Here is a 24,808-nt window from a genome sequence, read left to right on the forward strand (position 1 = left end):
ATTAGTTCCCGACTTGGAGAATCCACACTGCATTAACATTGTGAGATAGGGCATGCCTTGGCGGAGCTCTGCTCTCTCAAGAGTGTCTTTCTATTAACAAATATATTGGTATCAGTGTACCATGTTGACCAAAATACATTATATCATGCAGAAATAAGTACTTGTACTTGATGTAATACCAAAACACCCATATCACCATACTGTTTGTCCAACAGACAACATGATTTAGTTCTGGATTTTGAGACTTTATCACCAAGATGTCACTTTCTGTGCTCTGATTTTACTGCCTGTAAGCACAACACAATTGGAGATCCGGTGCCAAAATAAGGGAAAATAGATTTTTTTAAGACAAAAAGATTGTAGCAAAAACTATTCAAATTTTTATGACTATTTTAAAATTCAAAAATCATGACCCATCCTTACTAATAATACAGATAAATACATAGTAATACAAAAATCTACCCTTCTCTCCATCGGTCACAAACACAGCTTCATATACAAATTCTAAAAGGGCTCAGGATCAAAAAGTCAACTCCAAACTGAGCTTTTGTCACTTACAAATTCATTTGTTTAATCAACTCAGATTTCCAAAAAGTGAAATTATGTTGTACAGTAACAACATTTCTACTCCTTACCATACAGTGGGTTCCACCTGGCTGTCGTTCAGCTGATGGTAGTCCAGCTGAGCGAAGAGCGGGAAGAGGACCTGGATCCCACCAATGGAATGGATGGCACTGTGGATGGAGTGAGTCACTGTGGCTTTTACATCCTGTGAGGATCAAATAAACCAAATAAACAGACCTTTTTAATGACCTTTAAAAATGAGTGCAACAGAAAGGAATGAATCAATATCTGGGATAGTGACAGTAACCAAGTTAAGAGTTGGCTTTGAGTAAAGCAACTGACCTGTAGCATAAGGGCGTGCGGTGAGTGCACAAAGATGGAGGCGTTTTCTTTGGGTGAGGACTCCAGGCAGAGCTGGGCGTCAGTGGCCTTGGCGTTATAGGTGAAGGCGATGGCGCTGGCCAACTTACCGTCATACAACACCTGCTTGTGATGCTCCGCTAAGTGGATATCACTCTCTGACTTGAACTTAAATGTGCTCTGGAGAAGAGAGAGAAAGAGAGCGCTAACAGGGGGAGAATAAGTGAGAGATAAAGTGAGGGTGATAGATTTAGTAGCTCCTTCCTGCACATGAACCCTATCAGTGTCTCTCATGTCTTTTCAATAATTAGAACTTGATTTGAATAAAAAAAAAAAAAAAAAAGTGATTAAAAGCTAGCCTGTTTTGGAGCAATCTCAAGCCAAGCACAGTCACTGCTAAATCCCCATCAACTCATACTGGAATTGAAAAAAAATGCTACAGAGTGTGTACGAACGCATAGGTTTCTTTCCATTTCTCTCCATCTCCTCTAGGTTTCTTCGGTTCAAATACGCTTTGCACTCATGGAACTGGCGCAAATACGAGGAGAAGTTCATTCAGGAAACACCTTCAAATCAAAGCCAGCACTGTGCAATTTAGCCTTGAGTTACTGTGTCACTTCACATCCAAAGTAATCAGACTCGGAGTCAAAACATTGTGCAAATGCTTGCTGAGATCACGATGTAGACTCAGTATTTATTTGTCGGATTTATTTATTGAATTTCAGCCCACCTCCCTCATACCAGAGAGACAGAAACTAGAACTAAATTACACTAAGCTGAGATACATACTCATATAGAAAATCTATGCTGTTCTGACCCTTTTTAATTAATTTTTCATCAACACTGAACAAGTTACTGGTTATAATTACAGTGATAAATGAACACTTCATATGGATCAATCAGTATCATATGTGACTTAACATATCATTATGTCTTAAGACATCTGATATGAAGCCAGCCAGTTGATGGCTGTGTTAAAAGAACTGGAGGTTTCATCAGTGTGTGGCTCAGCAACACATTCCTCATGGTGGACATAAACAGCTGATCGATAACAGACTAGTCTTAATTCACTCCATCAATTAGCTGCTGACAGATGAGCTGAGTTCATCCGTCAATGCAGTGTGAATGGAATATGCTTAATAAGGAAATCAAGTCCTACAATCAGGATTGAATTATTAATGAGTGAGAGAAATATGTTCCCTTCCCTCTCTGACTCATGAACAGCAAGCAGATGTTGATGAGATAAAGAGAGACAGAAAGAGTTGAAGATCTGAAGTGAGGAAACAAACCATCTGGTCCTAGAGGGACTGTAGATAAATACAGTAGGTTATGCAACACAAGCAAACAGGGTCCATGCACCCACCTAAAAGGCATCTAAATCTGGGTTGCTTGTTTTCAGTAAGGGAGTAAATGGCTAAAAAAAAAAGAAAGATGAGCTGACTCAGGTTGTCAATTGTACAATGATTCTGTATTCTATTCTGAGCACTTGTAAAGTGCAGAATTTTAAGTAGGTGGCAACAGAGATGGCCAGTGCTGCTCACTGGGTTTGAGAGTGTGGGGGATGGGTTGACTTACAGTAGTTCATAAGCTGTCATTAGTTGTAGACGCAGTTCACATTACATGCTTGTGCTCTGTAAGTGGAAATTAGGTCAGTTATTATTGCTTTTTAGCCATATTTTCAACAGTCTGTAATCATTTTTTCCAGTTCTTCTCTCGGAAACTTGTGGTTCCAGATGGGCTTTGTTGCAAATCAAATTGTCAGATATGTCACGGCACAATCGTACTATTGCTCGCCAGGCTAAGGTGGGTGTGGCTTACCTGCGTCACAGAGCTGTAGGAGTTTACAAAAGAAGTTGAGGAGACCGGGGAGAGGAGTCAGAGAGGAAAGACATGTTTCCGAATGTTGTGACGGAAGAATCATTCACTGCAAATGAACTGTTAACAGAGCATTAAGGCTAATCAGCGCTGGACCAAGGAAGGACTAAGGTGGTCGAAAGTAAGGGAAGCGGCGCTGGGGCTATGACAAGCAGGCCCTTCCACCTTTACCTTTTAGCCTGGCGGCCTAGCGCTTAGCTCTGTCGTTTCACATGCATGGGCTGCCAAAGAACTGAAAGTCCTAGACAAATAACGATCGTATCATGTTTTCCCAGGATTGTGGTTATGCCGTGACAGATATCTCATTCAGATATTAGTAGTATAAGATAAGCATATTAAGTTGGCCAATTGGTTCACATTCAGCTTAGAATTTATAGAAAGTCTAAGCACTGAAAAATGTTAAGCATTTGAAGGTTGTTGTGCTATCCAGCCACTTAGTAAATAACAAAAAAAATGCAGATTCTCGTGGCCGGGTTGGTTCAGTGGGTAGAGCAGGCGCACATATACTGAGAGGTTTATGCCTCGATGCAGAGGTCCAGGGTTCGAATCCGACCTGTGACGATTTCCTGCATGTCTTCCCCCTCTCTCTCTCTCCCCTTTCTCACCTAGCTGTCTTGTCAAGGAAGGGGGAAAAGCCCAAAATAATCTTTAAAAAAAATGAAGAAAAAAAAAAAAAAAAAAAATGCAGATTCTCTATGATAAGGAAGTGAACTGTAGTGTGTTAACATGTTTGTAGACTTGCAGTATATTTCGCATTATTTGGCAGCAATAGTGTTTTGCATTTAGCTATAATGTGATGTTTCACAGTTTGCATTGATTGGGAGGATGTTAATTATGGAGCTGTGAGGTATAACTTTCGCTGTATTTGTTCTTATGGCCCCACAGAGCCTGCACAATAGGAGGCAAGGTCTGTCATTATGATTCAGCAACTGTTAAGCGAGTGCTTTCTTTTTTAGTACCTCAATGTTTGGTCTGTACAGTATGTTCATGTTACAAGGCAAAATACAGTTATTAACTTAAAAGTAAAGCATTCTTGACGTTTTTTGTCATATTGCAATCGCCTGTTTACACTGATTGTATACCAAACGATTAATCAAAGCTGCTACTGTATGCTAATAGATAAAGGAGTCATAATAACATATTACATGCTTTGAATTCCATATATACAGTATAGCTATGCAGTGTTGTAAGCAGCCTGGATGTTACGCAGCAGGTGACACAGCTCTCATTATAACCACCAGAAACTTGAGACTTGACTTGGACTCGAGCTCAAAAACTTGTGAGCATCTCTCGATGGCAAGCTTTAGAGGAAACATACAACATAAAGTCTTTAATACTATTCTTTATATTATACTGCATACCCGCTACACATATTGCACAACACTACATGTAGCTGCTGGTATCGAAGCAGGTTCAAATCTTAATATGGTACGTTTTCTCATCCTCAAACTTAATCCTCTGGGTTTCAGATTTTACTTTGGGCAAGTGAATCCTTTTTTCAAACGCAATTGGTCAAAATCCATGTATATTTTACTGGCGCTACATCTGTTGCCTGGCAGCATCATTCTAGCAGGCGTTTTACTGGGAAGTTCCAGAAACTGTGAGGGCTGAGCCCACATTTAATGGCATATTTCCTTCCAGTCAGATGATAAAAAAGGCATAAGAGGTATTCTGTTCATCTGCTACTGTATGATCACACAGCAGCATGCATGCATCTCATCATGTAGTCTCTAACATCCTTCAGAAGTTCCTACTCATGAAACCTAAGTGACAAGAAATAACAAGCTCCAGTGCCCTATGCTTTAGTGTGAGCCCTGCCGCAGTGTCAAAATAATGATCTCATGGGTTGTGGCTACAGTAACAAACCCTGTAGCCCAGCATCACTCCACAGGCCAGCCATAGAGTCATACAAAGGAATTAGAGCACAGCTGCCTCCTTGCTGTCCCGGTGCCAAAGGCTGTCATCGACCAGCAGCATCCCCACAACTCCCTACAAGAAACAGGCCAACGCTTGACAAGCTGGGAACGCTCCCATGCCACAGTGCAGTACCTGCGGTCTTAGTACGACGAACAATATAGTCAAACATGCAAATATTCCAATGAATTCATAATATCAAAAACAGATATGTTTTCTCAGTATTGACTCAATGGCAGTAAAAAAAAAACTGCCAAGGAGAAGTGATTAGCTTTAGGTGGAGATGCAGATCTAGGCAGGGACGTGCATAGGTACGGGCTACCGTTGCCCGGGCATCAGCCCGATTGCCCTGATTGGCTCAGCTGCCCGTCTGGAGAAAGAGCCTAATCAAACTTTTCTTTCTTTTCTTTTTTTCCTGTTGTGGTTGCATCAATACGATAAGCCCATCATAAGTAAAGTTAAATCAAATTTGTGTTAATTTATTTTGCCCTCAGCGATGCCCTCTGCCCCAGTCAAGTGACTTTGTTTATATTCTCACAAACGGAGCACCGGCAGTGACGGTTTAGAAGTTATAAAGAATCTTTGGCACTGCAGAGGGAAAAGCCCTTCAGCCTTCAGGTGAGTTTTGGAAGTTATGGAGATAATGAGAAATACCCTGTGAATATAAAAAAAAAAAACATTATATATATATATATATATATATATATATATATATATATATATATATATATATATATATATATAGCAGCAGCAGGCTAACGTAGCTACGCTATTAGTGTGCGCTCTGTAGAGAAGGCTCAGGGATGTGATGGTTTGGACTGTTAACTCATGCTACACTATACATTGTTTATAGTCAATATGTTACGTGAATTTTCAACCTACAAGCAGATGTAACAGTGAAAGCTGATAGAAGTCCCCTTAGCTTATTTTGTTATGAGATGATACATGCATGTCCCTATTAGTTAATGTAATACACTTAGCATTTGTTTTTTAAATAAATGTATAGTCTAATGTTTTTTTTGTTATACTTATGTATACCTTCACAACAAATACAACTGAAGAAGAGAGAGAAAGAGCTCAAAGAAGCAGCTAAAATACTGCAACTTTGCAGAGCTGGATTTAGTGTGGGGGGTTGCCTTTTTTTCTAGATTAGAGCAATAGCCCCTCCATATGTCTGTGCACATGCCTGGATCTAGGGATCTAACTATTTATTAAAAAAATCCTCCTTGAGTATCCAACGATTGTCTACGTGCATTTAAATGTAAATCAAAACCTCATGTGACACTTTCTATTGTGGAGAGGTGGTGGTGTTATCTATCTATAAATTGCAGGAACGTCTGTCTGTCTGTGTGTGTGTCTGTCTGTGTGTCTGTACGTATCTCTCGAACCGTTAGTCCGATGGATTTCAAACTTGACAGGTGTCTTGCTACGGGCACGAGTAAGTCCCCTACTTCACCCTTAACTGTCAAGCCACTAAACCTGTATGGAAATTAACACCTCTGCTGAAATGTTAAATTTCTTAACGATCATAGACACGAGACAACACCGTCTCTCTCTCTCTCTCTCTCCACGCACGCGCGCACACACACACACACACACACACACACACACTCTGGTTCTGGCGGTTGATTAACGCAGATAGGTGCTGATTGGCTCTCATAACGGGCCATGTGGGTAACGCACTGCCATGAGTCCATGAGGCTAATGTCTGGTTACTCCACATTTTCATTATGATATTTTGTGATTACATTCTGAATCTGCAACGTTCTCTGTCAGGTAAATCAGTAAGTTAGTAGTAGGGTATACAGGGGAGTTGCATATGAAGTGGTTTGGGGTCCTTCTGTAAGTAATTTTGGGGTACAATTTGGTTTTGATGAATTCTACAACCAGCAATACCACAGACCAAGCAATCGGCCCATTCCAAACAGACATATTTTCAACGGGCACTGCACTAGTAATCTTTAATTGTGAATAAGACTAAGTTGTTGCTCCACTGACATTGTCTATTTACTACAAGTAGGCCTACATAATATGAAATTTCACCTGCTGTTATTTGCTGGTTTTATTGTTTCACTTGCTTTTAATATGCTTTTTTTTATGTCAGTTTTATCACTTCACTTGTTTTTACCGTGCCTGATGTACTGGTTTTATTGAAAAGTGTCTTTTAGTACTTTGAAAAGCACTACATAAATAAAATGTATTATTATTATTTATTATTTGCAGGTATACGTGTCGGCCTGTATAGTAGGGCTGCGCAATTATGGAAAAATATTATTTATTATTTATTACTTTGATTATTTTGGTCAATATTGATATTGAAATCATGATTATTTAACACGATTACTCGTTGACTTTTGGAAAGATGTTGCATTTATTGAACTTAAAAAACAGTGAAGCCGTTAAACAAATCAACAGAGAAAACACCTTGAACTGTGACATTTCACTGTGACTATTCCTGTTTTTTTCATTCAGAACACAAGACAAAAATAAGTTTATTTGCAAAATGCAATGTGCAAAATAATTGTTTTTCTCAAGTACATTGTTTTTGTGATCGCAATCACGATTAAAATGTGATTAATTGCACAGCCCTACTGTATAGTATCTCAAGTATATGAATATGTATGTACTAGGTCAAAATAACGCGTTAATTTCGATTAATTAATCTGAAACGCGTTAAAAAAAATAACGCAGATTAATCCATTCCATATTGAGGTTTGACCCGGAGCCGTTCTAGCCACCATTGGACTGTAAAATGAAGGAGGGAGACGAGAATATGCTGCCTGGATCATTAACTGGAACATTTACTTGTAAAAAGCTAGCTAGTTAACACTATACTCAACAGCAGCTAACGTTAGCCTACCGCTAGCTAGTTAACACTATACTCGACAGCAGCTAACATTAGCCTACCGCTAGCTAGTTGACACTATACTCAACAGCAGCTAACGTTAGCCTACCGCTAGCTAGTTAACACTATACTCGACAGCAGCTAACGTTAGCCTACCGCTAGTTAGTAGCTGGATTAAACACGGTTACAATGCTGACAGCTAACGCTGAACGGTGTAAAGTGTGACTGTGTTTTACTGTAGAGGATTCAACACCGGGGTGTAACAATCTGCAGCTACCGTCGGAGAAACACAGACGGTGCGTTCAATGAAACTGGTAAACTACAGCCTCGTGGTGCATTTGAAGTTATTGTAAACAGCAATTTACTCGTGAAATAAGTTATTGTTATACATTATTAAATCATTTAATTTTGACCATATGGCCTTAGCAATAGACAAGCCGTTCTTTAATGTCACCAACTGTTGTTTAGTACCCTTTGTTTTCTTTTCTTTTTTTACTTTCTTAAAAAGTATCGGTTCAGGCACCGTTAATTATGTATGCGATTCATTTCGATTAATTAATCACAGAGTATGTAATTAATTAGATTACATTTTTTAATTGATTGACAGCCCTAGTATATAGTGTATAGTATATCAAGGTTTTGGCATCTGTGAGCTTGTCATGTTGTACATCAATATTGTATTGTTGCACGGCCCCTACACAGAGGTAACATTTGTCTTCCTTGGCACAGGAGGACCAGGAGTCTGCAGCTCCTCGGTCTCGTCTACAGCAATCTGTGGTGCATACTATACTGCAGAGCAGTGTTGGCACACATTCAATGGGCTAATCTGACTCATGTACAACACATATGGTGGTGATGATAGCTGGCAAAGACCGAAATATTTCTAAGTGCATCATATGAAAGGATGGGTAACACTTTACTTCAAGGTATCGACATAATCGTGACATGACAGTAGTAGTCGACGTCATCGATTATGTAAATGTGTCGACACAAATAATTTTCATCGACGCGTCACTAAATAAAATAAATAAATAAAACTTGCGTGCAAATTAATTAATGTAATGCGGAACTAATGTAATGCGGAACTACTGTTAGATACGTGGGTTCTAGGGACACCTAATCTCTAGCCCCTCCGCCTACATGCAGCTTTTTGTCAGGTCGACAGTCCAGTGAGTGAGTCAGAGATAGCAGCACGAAAGGACGAGTATGGCGAGTAGTGGTGACCCACAAGAGTTAGAGGACCCGCCGGCCTCTTTAAGATCGCAAGTTTTGGAAAACGTGGAGACTGTATGGCTGCAGCCTGGAGCCTCCTGTGTCATGCCGTCTTGTCTCATGCCATCCCGCCTGGAGTCTACATCTGGCTTCAGGTTACACTAAAAATGTATTTTACTTGAACAGTGCAGTGTTAAACAATTTTAATAAATAGAGATTTGAACCTTATTGAAATTTGTTTTGTGTAAATTGTTAATAATTGAGCAATGGGAAAATAATCGCTAACTGAAAAATGAATCGTTAGATTAATCGAAAAATGAATCGTTAGATTAGTCGACTAATCGAAAAAATAATCATTAGATTAGTCGACTAATCGAAAAAATAATCGTTAATCTTTTAAAAAATAATCGTTTGGGTCAGCCCTACATGACACTGTCATGAACGTCATACATGTTTATGACTTCTGTCATTAAGTGTTATTCGTTTTTTGTCATGACAAGTTGACATTGTTTAGGTTGTCTTGATTATGACAAGTTGACATTAATCAAAGTGACATTATCAGAAGTTGTCTTGGTCATGACAAGTTGACATTAAGTTTGTTTGGGATGTCTTTGTAATGACAACTTGATATTAACCAGGATGACATTACCAGAGGATGTCTGTTTAATGTCAAGTTGTCTTAATAAGGACACTCCAAAGAAATTTACTGTCAACTTGTCATGACCAAGAAAACTTCTGGTAATGTCACTTTGATTAATGTCAAGTTGTCATAATCAAGACAACCCAAACAATGTCAACTTGTCATGACAAAAACCGAATGACAGTTAATGACAGAAGTCATAAACGTTTATGACTTGTTTATAACGTTTATGACACGTTCATGACAGTGTCATGTCATAGTTATGACAGTGTCATGTCACGATTATGTCGATTCCTTCAAGTAAAGTGTTACCAAAGGATGTAAAGTCACGGTTTATTGTTTTGACTAGTCAACACAATGAGTTTGTGTTCAGTGAAGCCCTCACTGGATATTTCTGTGACAGACATTACTTTATGGATCCAGACCAGAGCTGGAAAGAGATAAGTAGTTATCGAGAATAAACAAACAAAAGAAATACATAATAATAATGTTGTGTTTGCCAGTATCCACTGGAAATTATATTCTTCATCCTGAGTTGCATCTCACATTTGTGAGGCATATCCCTTGTAAGAATCCTTCAGCCCACAATTTCCTAGACTTTCAGCAAAGCTTATGAACTCTGCTAAACATCAGTGATGATTGATAGTCCAATACGACAGTCAGCTTCTGTCAGCCTCAGCCTCAGTCTCTGTAAACGCAACAATGTCGCCTGATGGTATCTCCGAATGGTTGGGAATGTTTCAAGTCGGTCAAAGAAATATACAACAAAAAGTTGTTGGTACTTTAAATGAAATAACTGGGAGTCCATCTCGGTTCAGAGTGCAATTTCCCTACAGCAATATAAAAAAGAGCCCAGGGAACAGATTCCACTAACAGGTCTGTCAGATTTTCAGCCATAAATCATAACGTGTAGTAGGAATAGCAACTCTAGGCAGCAATAATCTCTGCATTTCAACTAGCTGCAGAAGTTACAGTTACATTCAATACACTGTGTGAGCAAGGGGAAGCGTGTCAAACATCAAACATGGATGAGAGGACCATGGATCAGAAAATAAATCATGCATCAGCTCGGAGGGTTTTCTCCTCTGGCTGTGGAGCGGAGGCGAGCTGAAACAGATATAAAGAAAGTTATACATACATACAATGTACATACTCTAGCCGCGGATGTATGCTGTGATCTGCTGCACTCAGACTCTTCCTGGCAGTTCTAAATTAAAACAGACAGGTCCTCTCGTCGCCTGGATAGCCCTCCCATTACAACAACCAATCAGTGGGCCTGACAACTCTCTGACCTTCCTCCCCAACGCACCTGGCTGGCTCTATCATACTCACCATTACCAACACCATTCACAGCTTCATCAAATTGCGGGTAATTGTCTCCCCGGGACATGCTCTTCATTATTCCAAGAAATCTGGAGGATTGCTCTGCTGTGCGTTACCTCTCTAATAGAAGGTCTAGAACCACAATTAAGGAGGCAAACGGCAAGTCACCTGACATTAGCGAAAAAGACCAAACAATGACTTCTCCTGGGATTCTCCAGGCCTTCACAGACCTGATTGAAATCACAAACATCCATCTCACAATCCTCAACAGTGTTGGTTTTACAATGACAATGCCTAATATTCCTTCCTGCCATTAAAAAGACTAATGTTGTCTTGAAAGCAGCTAGGCAGCAAACAGAGCTGGTGTAAAATGGACAGAGATATGGTAAATTGTCTGAGACACATCCTGTGTTCAAAGCTGATTTGGCAGTGCCTGTCATCTCTCCATTTGTGACAGAGTGCAGATCTTAAGGCTGTGAAGAAACAGCAGCACTTTGTCAGGAAAAGTGAGAGAGAGAGAGAGAGAGAGAGAGAGAGAGAGAGAGAGAGAGAGATAGAGCAGTCTCTGAATATGAGAATAGGCTAAGGGGATTGAGTGGAATATTTAGGCATAGAGAGGAAATAAAATAAATAAAACTGTAATCTAAATAAAAAAAATGTGCACACCAAATATTTTGTCCCCATGTGATTCCCAGCTGAATCCCCTTCTGGGTAGGTCAGCATCTTTCTATATAGTCACAATCGTTTGATCTTTGTAAAGAAGCTTGGGAGTGCTACACCTGCTGTGGCTGATATAAGTCGGCTCAGGACTCTATCCCCTCAGAGGGCCTGCTGCTTCCCTCGGTGTATTGTGCCATTATTTCCCCGAAGTAGGTAATTTATGCAGCCGTTTATGTGGAAGGAAAAGCATCTTTCCCAGGACGGAGACACATGGCAAAGGAACTGTGGCAGGGCAGCACTGGGCATTGATTATACAGATTGATAGGTGATGCAGACTGCTAACATGTAATCTAATTTAGTCACCCTCAAGTGCATACCTTATAGCCTGGTCCTAGCTGATGAATTGCAAATATCTGCGCGGGATTGAGGGCTTCACTGAACACGTAGACGGCTCCTAGCTGGCCACAGAACACTCTGTTTGCATCTGCTGTCTCCGAGGACCCAAGGAAGCACTTATCATAACTCTGCAAGGAGGACACAGAAAGAAAAGGCTACATCATTTTATGCTTCAGGTGTGAAATATCCAAATTCACACACAGCTGAATTAGCCAGTGGGCAAAAAGTACAACATTTGCTTGCACAAATGTGCTATATTTTCCTCCTAGAAATTCTATTGTCAATATAACCATCCAAAACAACATCACCTTCTGTGTTTCGTTCAGTGTTAACCTAGACAATTCCCCATCGGAAGGAGGAAGACAATGTCCCTGATTTACAAAGATAGGAAACCTCAATATAACCTCTGGGACAGGAAGAATACATGCTGTGATTGTAATCAGGATCAAATTGAAGGATAGCTTACAACAGCAGCAGCTAATTAACAACTCACCAAACAGTCAGTATGAAGGCCTGTACAAGCAGTACTGGGGGGAAAACACATTGTTTATAGAGAATTCAAAATCTTGATCAAGCTTGTCTTACATTTAACCCTGTTAGAAAAGCCCATCCAATCTGATTTGTGTGATGTGATATAAAATATACCTTGTCACACATGAAATCATGTGAAACAGTTACCAAGACTTCAAGCTTCAGTCCTACTGGAAAGAGCAGAAGGATGGCAGTAATCTATGTTGTTTTTTTTAAGCAAAGCACAATGCTATCATAGAAAATCATCTACAAAATTAAGAACATTTAGGTGTTAATATCAGAATCTCAATAGTAGAGAAAGAAAAGATGAAGAGAAACTAAATTATATAGATAATACAAATGGCTTTTTTCAGTTTATTTATGTGTTACAAGACACTCATCACATGTAGCATCACTTTTAGTTGTCAGCTTACAATATTTTCTATGCAGATCGGTTATGTGACTTTACTCTCCATGGCGTATGAGGAAACAGCAGCCCATGTTTAAATAATCTGGATGGAGGACAATGTTAAGATGCAAGGGCGTAGTATGTTGCCTTACATGGTACTTTGATGTGGTGGTGTGATTTGCTTATGCCACCTCATTCAATACATTTGTACATGTCCGTCGGTTGAAATAAAATAAAATAATCTAAACTATTCCGTAGCTGTGTCTGTGCTATGATTCCTAGTGTCTTTGTGATGCAACTGTTTCTGCAGCCATTGCAGTACATTTCATTTCAGGTGTGGGAACATTTCTCCACAAAAACAGCTCTACTTAATGTGGTGGAATATTTCATGAACCACACTTAAATCACATCCTGTCATTTGTGCAATCTTCCCTTGAATACAGCTACAGTGTGAAACACACCTCTAGAAATGTGCCTCGTCTCTGCAAGTGCAAATTGCTTTTTAAATCTGTGTTATGTGTAAAAACAGGTTTTCATTTTGGATTGGAATCATTCAAACATGCAATATCATACAATGTCATACATTTTAAACGAGATCGGTCTCATGGTATTTGCAATCTCTGTACACATATCTACAGCAGCTTCTGAGATTTAGCCATTTTTCACTCTATACATAAATCTGTTCTCCAAATGTTTGATATTCCATCTTTCACCCTCTAGTGCAAGCAACTCTGTGAAGGATGGAGATTTAAATTAAGACTGCCAGTCATATATCTGAGTTAAATCCATGTTGATGTGGTAAAACTCATTTTGCCCGATGAGCGCTATTGAAGATGTAGGATTGTCGCAATTTATAGCCATGTGAGACGTTAATGTGGCAGCCCTGTCAGTCCTGTGCCAATAAACATCAAAACCAGGGAGAAAAAGCTGACAATAGTGAGGAGGAGTAAAAAAAACAAGAGCGCTTACATCATTTGTGTTGACGTGCCATGCCATGTCTCCGTAAGAAACGAGTTGTCCGTTAACATAGCATCTGATTTCACTGTTCCTCCAGCGGCTGTAGATGTGAACTATACTGATCATGTACCACTGAGGGGGAGAAGAGAGTCAGACAGAAACAGATTTAATAAGGGAGCTCCAGAACAGGTCACTCACTAAGTGGGTCATTATCATTCTTTTGTAAGAGTGTGTCTTTACACTTCATTCGATTACACTTAACTAAAACTACAATTAAGTTTGGTTTATAGAGCCACATCATCATCATCATTTCTGGTCTCCCATTCATTTCTTTAAAAACTGAGGAATTCAGATAAAGTTTGCTGTGAGGTTTGCTTTCTAATGTTCTGAAATCTGCAGTGGAACATTGTGAATAATAGATCAGAGAAAAGGCTAAGAGGAGGCAAGACAAGTCATCGCTGCACAGAGCCATGTTAGACACTGGCTGTAGTTATTCAGGGATGAAACACTAACTAACTAGTCAAGTCTACGGCTAGAGAGGTGACATTATAAGGTGTCATGTCAAGTGGGTTTTAAGAACCCATAAAAAGAGACACTGATCACTCAACAACTGTGTGGTAAGAGAGGGAAACAGGAAGGGACTTCTACTTTCATATTTCTTAGAAACGGCAAGCCCTAAACTGTGACTGATTTGTCCTCAGGTGGCTTTAAGAATTGCAGAATCAAACATAATCCATTATAATAACTTAGACGCTTCATCAAAGGTAACTATTCCAACATTAAAAAAAGAAAATTATGTTATGCATAGGTATTTGTTTCAGAGTTAAATGTCTCCTAAGTCTGAATTCATTTTGTGTGCAATAAACCCTTTTCATATCTTACCGTCTGTATGTCCCACTCACCAAGTTATTCAAGTGGAACATATCTGAAGTACTGTATATATAGAGCAATCTAAGCTTAAATTGCTTTGCTCATAATTGCTAATGCAGAAACTGTTGATGTATTATTTATTCACTTGAGCATTAATAACTACACTTTGTAGCTGCATTTCATTTCAAGTTGTCGGTCTCTATCCAAGGAGTTATCTAACATCCTGTGTTGTTGATGCAGCAGTTGTAGCACTGACGTCAGTTCTATTGATATGACAATAAAGATCTTTCCAAATGTTTCTCCTTCACACAGATCATTTTTCATCTCTTTGAATTATAAAGTTGAAAACCTTCGGGATTCTGCCTTCGACACTTGAATAAACATAAAGAAACACTACATTATATTGTGACAGGGAACCATTGTGTGCTGGACTGCTATAGACAATGACAGTGACAGTCTTGTCATAGAGGTGATGCAGACTGAGAGTCCTATCTTGCACCCGGCGCAGCGCAGCACAAAGCCCGACGCAAGTGTCTTTGCTAGTTTAAGACCAACGCAGTTATCAATTTTCCGTCCAGCGCCCGCCTCGTTTAAATAGCAAATGCACCTGCACCCATGGGCGTGCTGGTCTTACAGGGAGGTGTGTTCAGGTGCATTCTGGACATGCTGGTCTTACAGGGAGGTGTGTTCAGGTGCATTCTGGGAGTATTGCTATCTTGAGGCAGCGGGAAGTGATCGCGCCATTGACCAACAAAAACCTGGTCTAAAGTCAATAACGCAGCATTTCATTGTTATTTTAACAGAGCATTAGTAAAATGCTCCTAGGCTCGTGCACAGCGCGTGCACACTATGCTTGTTACACACACAGGGACGCACAGCAGCACACACACATGCAGAAGATTACAAATAAATATATTACAGTGCAAATTCTCCATCATAATAGCAATGCTCCAAGGTCCAAACACGCCTGGCTTTTAAAGGGAATGGGAGATGACACTCTGATTGGTTTATTGCATGTTACGCCCAAAACACACCTCTGATTAATGAAGACACTAAGTACAACCCTTCTGAACCATGCGCCCGGCACACGGACCCTTTTTTCCGCCATCAAATAGGCAAAAGTGGATTTGGACACGCCTTAACCGCCGTGCGCTTAGATCGTTATAATAGAGCCCTAAATGTCAATCAAACTACACCTTGATATTAAAAACTAATTACACAAATTACATTATAGCTATATAAGGGGCTGTTCACCACTAAAATTACTTTTACTCGACAACAAACAAATAAATACCCTAGGGTCCTCTCGTCTTCACATCAGCATCAGAAGCATCAACGAGCCACGCTTTCATAAACATAAACATAAACAGAAGCTCAGAATGGTCCGGAGCTCGCAGCCATTCAGAGTTTCTTTTATTTTAAAGACTTCATGGGGTAAATGTATTGTCTTAAGTAATTTGACTTTTCTCTGTTATCAGAAAACATATAAAAGAAAGGTAACATATAAATAAATAAGTATATTGATGATATCTGGCAACACAGCACAGACTAAAAAAAAATCAAGACTGGCACAACCACATCGGCAGGCAATAGGTTGTCCATGTCTTCTGTGACTGCGTGCCCACTGTTTCAGTCTGACCCACGCAGGGCGCTGTGAGCAGTCTAATGGAATAACAGCCGTCTTACACACAAACGTAAGGACACTTACTGAGGCTGAGGGGAAGAGTGCAAGCTGCCCGCAGGTAATTCAGAATGGCACTTATCCGCAGATGTCTGAACCCAAAATCAATTAAAAACTTAATTCAACATGTTTTATCTTCTAAGAGCTTCTGCAAAACGATACCTGCACTGTGGCAGTAGGGATGAGAGCAATGCTTGTTCCCAGGTGGTCTGTGAAGGCTGTAATTGTTTGACACATGCTTTGAGCCGGTTTTCCTTCTCCGCAGGGGCCACTACACTACACTGACATTCCATGCTAGATTAAGTTTCATTTTCTCATCTACATTTACATCCAATTACATCTGTAAGTGTCCTCTGGGAGTCGTAAACACTTCAGGTATATGTTGACATACAACTTTGTAATGCCAGTGAAAGAACAGGTGGTGGGTAAGGAGTCAGGGGTAAATTACAGGGTGTTCCTCTCAGCTCAGGCCACACTGATGCACACTTATGACATAAGTGGTTGGTATAATGCAATACATGTTCAGATGGGGTTCATAAATTGGGGGTGATAGTAGCTCAGTCCGTAGGGGCTTGGGAACCGGAGGGTGGCCGGTTCAAGTCCCTGTGCAGGACCAAGTACGGAGTGTGGACTGGTAGCTGGGGAGGTGCCAGTTCACCTACTGGGCACTGCCAACCCCCAACTGCTCAGGATGCCTGTCATGGACAGCCCCCTAACTCTGACATGTCTCCATTAGCGCATGTATAAGTCTGGGGCATTTGTGTAATGTGTGTGATGTGTGTAATAACTAACAGAGTTACGGGATCAATAAAGTATATCTTAATATGTGCCTTACGTATACTACGAAGTAGTTACTGAGCATGTCTTGAGGGTCCGCTGTTTGAATTCAAATAGCTTTGGTTTGAATACGATAATCATATGTGGTATGAACAATGATTACAACCCAAAGCTGCTCTTACCTTCCTGGGCTGAAAATCATACTTCACACAGTGCTGGAAACCTTTTCCTTTGGACTTGAGTGATGTCACGATCAAGCAGTTACCAACAAAATGTGCAGAGTACCCAATGCCCTTGCTGGTCCGATAGCTGTGAACAGAAACATGCACAGTATATATCATGAGCTGCAAAGTTAACAGGGTAAACCTACTTCATGTCTCAACAAGCAGGGTAACATATATTTCAACCCAACTGAGGTTGGAAGGTTTCTGACTGCCAAGTTATGCAGTGTAACTATTATTAAGTTATTAGGTATTAGGTATTAGTATTTTAGTTATTAAGAATTTCTTTGGATGTTTCCTCCTTAACAAAACTGAAGTGAATGCTTCCTTCTGCATAATGAGATTGGGGCCAACATCATTTTTAAATTCCTCACACTATGCAGACACAAAGCAATTTGTAAGAATAATTGACAGGTAGCTCTTACGATTCTTATGAGAATTATGATAATATGCTTAACCAGCTACAACAGGGAAACACCCGAGGTGAGAGCTACTGCAAATTGTGCAGGCATGGTAACAACTATAAAGATGAAAATACAAGAAAAACACTTAGTTGATGAGGCACACTTCATTGATGCTCCCAGGGTCTAATCCCTCTCCTCTAATCTTGACTCACAGATAAAATGTCAGCAGTGAGGAAATGCCACCTGTATACAACACGAGCCGAGCCGAGCCTACAGCCCACACCCTGCACGCACACACAAACAACCTTGCAATACTACACTAGTTCTCTAATCTAAAAGATTCTAAAAATCTAAAAGATTAGAGAACTCACCCACCTCAGGTGGCTTTAAGAATTGCAGAATCAAACATAATCCATTATAATAATTTAAGACATTTCATCAAAGGCAACTATTCCAACATTAAAAAAGAAAATGATGTTATGCATAGGTATTTGTTTCAGAGTTAAATGTTTGTCAACAGCTCTCTCCTAACTCTGAACTAATTTTGTGTGCAATAAACCCTTTTCATATCTTACCAAGTCATTCAAGTGGAACATATCTGAAGTATTATTTTATCTAACATATCTATTATCTAACATCCTGTGTTGTTGATGCAGCAGTTGTAGCACTGACGTCAGTTCTATTGATATGACAATAAAGATCTTTCCAAATGTTTCTCCTTCACACAGATCATTTTTCATCTCTTTGAATTATAAAGTTGAAAACCTTCAGGATTCTGCCTTCGACACTTGAACATAAAGAAACACTACATTATATTGTGACAGGGAACCATTGTGTGCTGGACTTCTATAGACAATAAAGTGGGGTCTTGTCATAGAGGTGATGCAGACTGAGGGTCCTATCTTGCACCCAGCGCACCAACACATGTATCATTCCTATTTTGCACCCGACGCACAGCGGACTTTTACCTCCACAGACTCACGTCGGTAAATTAGGGAATGAACTTGCGCTCCCGGGGGCGGTTCAGCAAAAATAGGAGGCGTGTTCTGGCGCAAACGTTCCCTAGTGCTATTTTGCAGTTTCAGAAAACAATTCTGCCACGGACCAGGAAAAACCTAGTCTAAAGTCAGTGGCGCGTTATTCAGATGCTATTTTAAGGGCGCATGCTTGGCCGTAATGTAGAGTGTGCACACCGCGCGTACACTTTGCTTCTCTCGTCTCACGGACCCAGCAGTTCCCATTTTTGCAAACCATACCTAAATACAAGGAAAAATATGACCTTGAAACAACAACAACATCACATTTCCATGAATCATGGCTGTGTCCATGACATAAATGAGGAAATATTACATTTTTTTTTTTTGATTTGATTTATTTTTGGATTTGACAAAACAACATAATCCAAAGGATAGCATGTTAAAGTGTAAACACTTATTTCCAACATGGTCCTTGGTGTTAAAACATGCAACACATCACAAAGACCTATTTCAGGTCAAAGACAACAACATATAATACAGATCATACAAGATTTAAAAGCATTCCAAAATCAGAGAATCATAAATCACATAAAATAAATCAGTCTACTCTAATTAAACAATATTAGCTACTCTATTTCATAAAAAAGCCTTAACCTTGTGTCTAAAAGCCCCTCTGGTATTTACACTTTTGAGGGAAAGTGGCAGATTATTCCACACTGTTATACCTGTATAAAAAAAATAACTTCTAGCTGAATTGTTGACTCTGGGCACTTTACAAGAACGGACACTGGCCCTAGTATTGTGATTATTAGAGGACTTAAGGAGATGTGATGTTGAACTGCATGTCCCGATGCCACTTAACCCAAATGCCCCAGCAGCAGCACGGGAGAGGAGAGACAGAAGAGCTGCATCGTCTATAGTGAGGTCATCTCGATCTAATGTTAGACTACATTGCAAAAATATCACCATGCATTCATAACCTCGTGATTCAGCGAGAGTGAGCCCAAAACATCGGAAGTATGTTTTTGTGACATTTCTTTATTTACATTTTGTCAAAAAGAAAAATCAATAGCAAACGTCAGTCTCCTCGGCTGTGAACCGCTCCTGGCGTGCGCCCATGGATGTATTAAGAGCGTGCGCCTAGCAAATCCGCCATTATAATAGCAATCCGCCATGGAACAAGCACGCCTGCTTTTAAAGGGAATGTGAGATAACGCACTGATTGGTTTATTGCACGTTACGCCCAAACCACACCTATGAGTGATGTAGCTACTTCAGACCAACCCATTTTAGATTTGCGTCGGGCGCAAGAGTCATTTATCCCGCCGGTATAATAGCAACAGAGAGATCCGCCCACAAAGATACTTGCGTTTGGCGTTTGATACTTGCGTTTCAGATCATTAAAATAGGGCCCGAAATGTCAATTAAACTACACTTTCTAGTACATCCTTTTCACTGCCGACATGTACTCACTACAGTCCCCCTATCTTCAGGTCTATAGCAGTCGACCATCTTCAAAGCCCCACACCACCGACACCACCCATTGGGATCATCTAAAACAAACAGACCGCTTTGACAAGGTAGATGAAGAGAGCATGGGCTGTAATACTGTGTGGTGCATTCAGGGCCGGAGGCATATAGAGCCCCACACCTAGCTACCACTGATCCAGCCAAGACGCTCCAGTGGACAAGCCTGCTTGTGATTACACATCAGGTAGAGCCGCCACCTTGTTCCGCTTCTGAAGATACAATTCTATTTTGTTGTCTACACGCCATGCCACTGAGCGATGAGGCTCTCGAAGCGACGTATAAAAAAACGGATTAGCTTGGCATATCTCATCTTTTTTGTGACTCTGTCAGTAAGGAACTGTTGCATGAATACCAACAAGTTAGCTTAGGCTGAAGTTCTTTTTCTTTTTCTTTTTGATATTACACATCAGAGAAACACAAAACAAGTCCTTCCCAGGTAAGTAGATGTTTGCATTCAAACTGTGTGATCCAGGTAAAGCAATGGCAGCCAGTAGGCGATTCACAACGGTTATCTGTGACCAATTAGTGTAAACAGTCTTCCCTGTCAGCCAAATCTACCTTTTCATCGTTATTATCCACTTTCTCTTGTCCCATTGTATTCAGTGATTTTCTCCCAAAACTGCTCTCATGAACAGAAAGAGCGACAGCTGCATATCACTGCACTTTTGGATTAAGGATTTTAGCACTAATTACCCACAAGCTTTTGCAAAAGCTGGTACGTGGACCTTGTGTGGCAGATATTCAAATCTAAATGAATACCTCCACAGTGCCTCCCACTGCAGCAGTCTGCCTCTGTAACAGCCAGTGCCAGTCGCCGTAGTTCATGCTTCCATGGGTTTTAATCTCAATAATCTCACCTAATTCCCCTCTTTCTCCATTATAACTCCTGAACAATATCTGAAAACAAAATGAGCCCCTTTCATAAAACCACATTACATAAGTGTTGCCAGTGTGTGGGGAGAAAAAAAGTGTCTGTAAAACGAGTTTAACCTTGAAAAACAAGTTGCCGTCTTAATCAGGTTAGATGGGGGAAATCAGTGTAGGTCACAGAGCATCAGACAGCATATTGCTTTGTCGATAAAGCTGCTGGTAGCTTTATGGGCCTCTGCAGAGAGGGCGTTATTCCTAGTACAAAGCTAAAGCAATTAGATTGATGAAAAACAGGAAAGTGTAATTTTTTTTCTCTCTGATGTCATAATGTGGACTTACAGCACCCCTGTGAGAGAGCATATCCAGGACACTGGAAACATGGAGCATGCATGTATGTACTTGTTTACTTACCAGTAGAGATATGGTTTGTCCTTGTCAACATTGATGTTATTCAAGGGATCCATCCTGAACCAGGTGTTAAATGTAAACCCATTCTGATAAGGCCACTTGGCAATAGGAGGTAAAGCAATGGCCTGGGACAAAACACAAGAGGGTGGACATTATGCAGTAGGAGAGACAATTGTTTAAAGAGCTGTTGCACTGCCTCTACTAGATTAAGTTTAGGTCAAATTGAGTTGCACTATGTAGAAATAAACTTGAGCATAAAACTAAGGTGTTAAAAACTGATCAACTGACTACATACATGTAATCTGAAAACAATCCCAAACTTGTTAATGCTTATTTTGTGCCTAATACTTATTAATAAAAATGTGTAAATTCTTTGCTTATGTCACACAAATGTGTGTCCAGCCTCTTTCATGATTTTTGTCCTATTTGCATTTGGGGAAAGTTGCTCTTAATCTCTAAGATTCTGGACAGTAGTTCAAAACAACTCTTTAACCATTAGTGAAAAATTACATTTAATGAAATCGCTGTGATGACTCATTTACTTACTTGCTTTGGCATGATGTAAAAAGATGCAAAAAAGGTAATGAACAGTATGCTCCACTCTGTAGCAAGTCTAATGTCCCGACACAGGATTCCCATCTCCCTCTAAATATTCCTGTCTCGGCTTTCTCTCAACATGTCAACTCCCAAGTGAAACTATCAGCAGCCCAAACTGCACTTATCTTATTCAGGGTTTTCCACACCATTATGAGGCTTGAGGCTGTTTTATGCTTCTGCGCCCAATCAACGGCGTACCCCCGCAGACTCCTCTGCGCCCTCCGCCGTAGCTCGACGTGGACCTCCAAAAATGTGTAACTTTGCGTCGAGGCAACGCAGACCGCAAGGACTGTGATTGGTCAACTGGTCCTGTGTGTTGATAGTGGGTGTTTCAAGTAGAGATGTCCCGATACCGATACTCCCATACTGCCTAAAAAGAGTTAATGCACCGATCCGATACCACGTAATAAAGCCCTAAAGAAAATCTACGTTAAAGTAGTTCATTTATGTTCTTTTTCTGTTATAATGGACTGTCAAACTGGATAATAACAGAAAGTTCTGTGGCGTTCATTGTTTGTGTTTGTTCATGTTTCACAAAGAGTTTAACCTGAGCCAGACCGACAACAAAGATAGAAATCATATCATCCATACAGGGATAGAAGTATACACTTGTTAAAACATAATAAAATATATGACACACTGGTATCGGATCAGTACTCGGTATCGGCCGATACACAAGTTCAGGTATCGAATCAGTATCGGGAAGTTTCAAGCAGCCTACTGTGGGGAGTAGCAACATGCAAGTTCACTGACATAAGCTTTGCAAATAAACTCAGACATATTTTGGTTGCAATGACGGGGTTATCCGTTTGTAAAGTGTCTATATGTCAGTAATGTTTTGAAATTAGCACTTCGCCAGCAAGCAGTACTTTGTGGGCAGTTGTGCTAAAGTTTGCTTGCTAACATAACACAAACTGGCTGGCAGACACCTCGCAAATAACCCCAGACTTATCACTAGGGGTGGGAATCTCTTGGCACCTCACGATTCGATTCCAATTCAGAGGCCAACGATTCGATTCTAAACCGATTATCGATGCATCTCGATGCAACAATTTTTTAATGTACATTTCCATGCGTGATTTAAAAAAATATACATATAAATCTGAGTTTGCTACTCAGTTTGCTAATCACTTCCTAGACAAAGCAGCTAGACAAAGCTTAGATTTTGACATATACAATATTTGTCACACACAAGTTTTAATGAAATGTTTTGTCTACTGAGGTTTTTATTGTGTAGTCATTCCATGCTGAAGCCAGTCTTGTGAAGTCCCCTTCTCTCCCAGTAATCTTCATGTCAGAGGCTCAGTCATGTTTAAAGGTGGAGAATTGGCTTCTTAGAACATGAAACATGAGGTGGTCAGATGTAATGTGATGAAGTAGATGAACAGCCTAGATGTGTTTTGTCTAATTATTTTATGTATGTCTTATTAGATCATGTGTATATATACAAAAAAATGTTTTTCCTTTTGGCCATTTTTGTGTGTTTTTTTCTAAACTCTAATCCTCTTTCAGTCACTCTGTTTTCTGATTTGTACTTGTCTGGAGACAGTCACTTTTAAATAAAAATCAACACATAAAAAAAAAACAAAAAAAAAACCTTAAATACAAAAAATAATCGATTATTAACTTATCAGAATCGAGAGAGAATCGCGATGCATCTAAGAATCGATTATTTTTCCCACCCCTACTTATCACCCCCTAGCGTTATGGCGGTGAAATGCACTGCGATGCAAAGCAACCCCGACACAGAACTCCGAAAGGGTCACGACGCCGTAGGAGCAACAGCGTAGCTGCAGCGTGGAGTAGGCTACTCACATCTTCTCATCTATAAACCCCTTAATTCATTTGTACTCTTGCTACACTCAGTATACATGCATATACAGTATTAGTGAAGCTGTTCTCATCTACAGTACATGTAAAGACCACTTCACATCTCTTTTCTTATTATAGAAAATCATAAAATGAAGAAGTAGATGAGGCATGTTGAATTAGAATGGTTCCATCAAAAAAGGCTAATAATAATAACCCTTGCTGCGATAAATCACAATTTCACAACAAATTACTTTGTAAAACCCAGCAGATATCAGAGGTAAATTTTTTGATACATGGATTTACTTCAGATATTTGTTGTTTGTTCACGTATGTAATCTTTGACATCCATTATCGTACGGAGCAAGAGATTGTTTGTTCTGTTAATTTGTGTGCATTCATTATCAACTGTTCTACGCTGATAAACTGCGGGGCTTCATAAAAGGACACAAATACATGCCATTTTAAAACAGATTGCAGAGTGGAAACATGTGAAGGCTTACTGCTGCACTGCGACCAGGGAAGTTGAAGAAGGCATCTGGGCCGTGTCTCTGGGGCATCTGGTTCAGCACCGACAACATTTTGACTGCATGCTTCGGCTGCACAGATAAAGATTAAAAAAAATAGAGTAAAAACAAGACAGTCAAGGCTTTCTCTCTGAGTGTTTGGACTGCAGTCAATACACTGCCAATTACCTCGTTCACTCATTCTGCAGTTTGTCAATTATCGAACAAGCCCTAAACAGATCAGTGTGATGGCTCTCTGGGGGCAACTCAAGTGACAGTGTCAAACCAACACACACTTCTGTCCAACCCCCTGCGTTCGATCCCCGTTATCACTTACCCAGAGGCCTCCTTCCCCTCGTAGCATGCTGAAGAGCAATTTAAGTTCCTTCACTGTGATGCTGTAGCTGGCCAGCACCCCCAACATGTCCACCAGCAAATCTTTAAAGGCAAGATAGCATGCATGCATCACCCCACACACACACACACACACACA

General features: G+C 40.1%; 1 protein-coding gene across 11 annotated transcripts in view; it reads right to left on the reverse strand.

The window, feature by feature from the left end:
* nbeab (neurobeachin b) overlaps positions 1-24,808 on the reverse strand; it is a 252,065-nt gene that overhangs the window by 158,884 nt on the left and 68,373 nt on the right. For all 11 annotated transcript variants that reach the window (XM_036001181.1, XM_031297412.2, XM_036001183.1 and 8 more), the window contains exons 3-10: positions 24,653-24,753; positions 24,313-24,408; positions 21,407-21,528; positions 17,176-17,302; positions 13,678-13,797; positions 11,771-11,917; positions 907-1,104; positions 636-769 (exon numbers count right to left, since the gene is read on the reverse strand). In XM_036001181.1, the coding sequence (XP_035857074.1) occupies positions 636-769; positions 907-1,104; positions 11,771-11,917; positions 13,678-13,797; positions 17,176-17,302; positions 21,407-21,528; positions 24,313-24,408; positions 24,653-24,753 (1,045 nt within the window). The remainder of the gene's footprint in view (positions 1-635; positions 770-906; positions 1,105-11,770; positions 11,918-13,677; positions 13,798-17,175; positions 17,303-21,406; positions 21,529-24,312; positions 24,409-24,652; positions 24,754-24,808) is intronic.

This window comes from Sander lucioperca, chromosome 5, assembly GCF_008315115.2.
Source record: "Sander lucioperca isolate FBNREF2018 chromosome 5, SLUC_FBN_1.2, whole genome shotgun sequence".
In the NCBI taxonomy this organism is placed as follows: Eukaryota; Metazoa; Chordata; class Actinopteri; order Perciformes; family Percidae; genus Sander; species Sander lucioperca.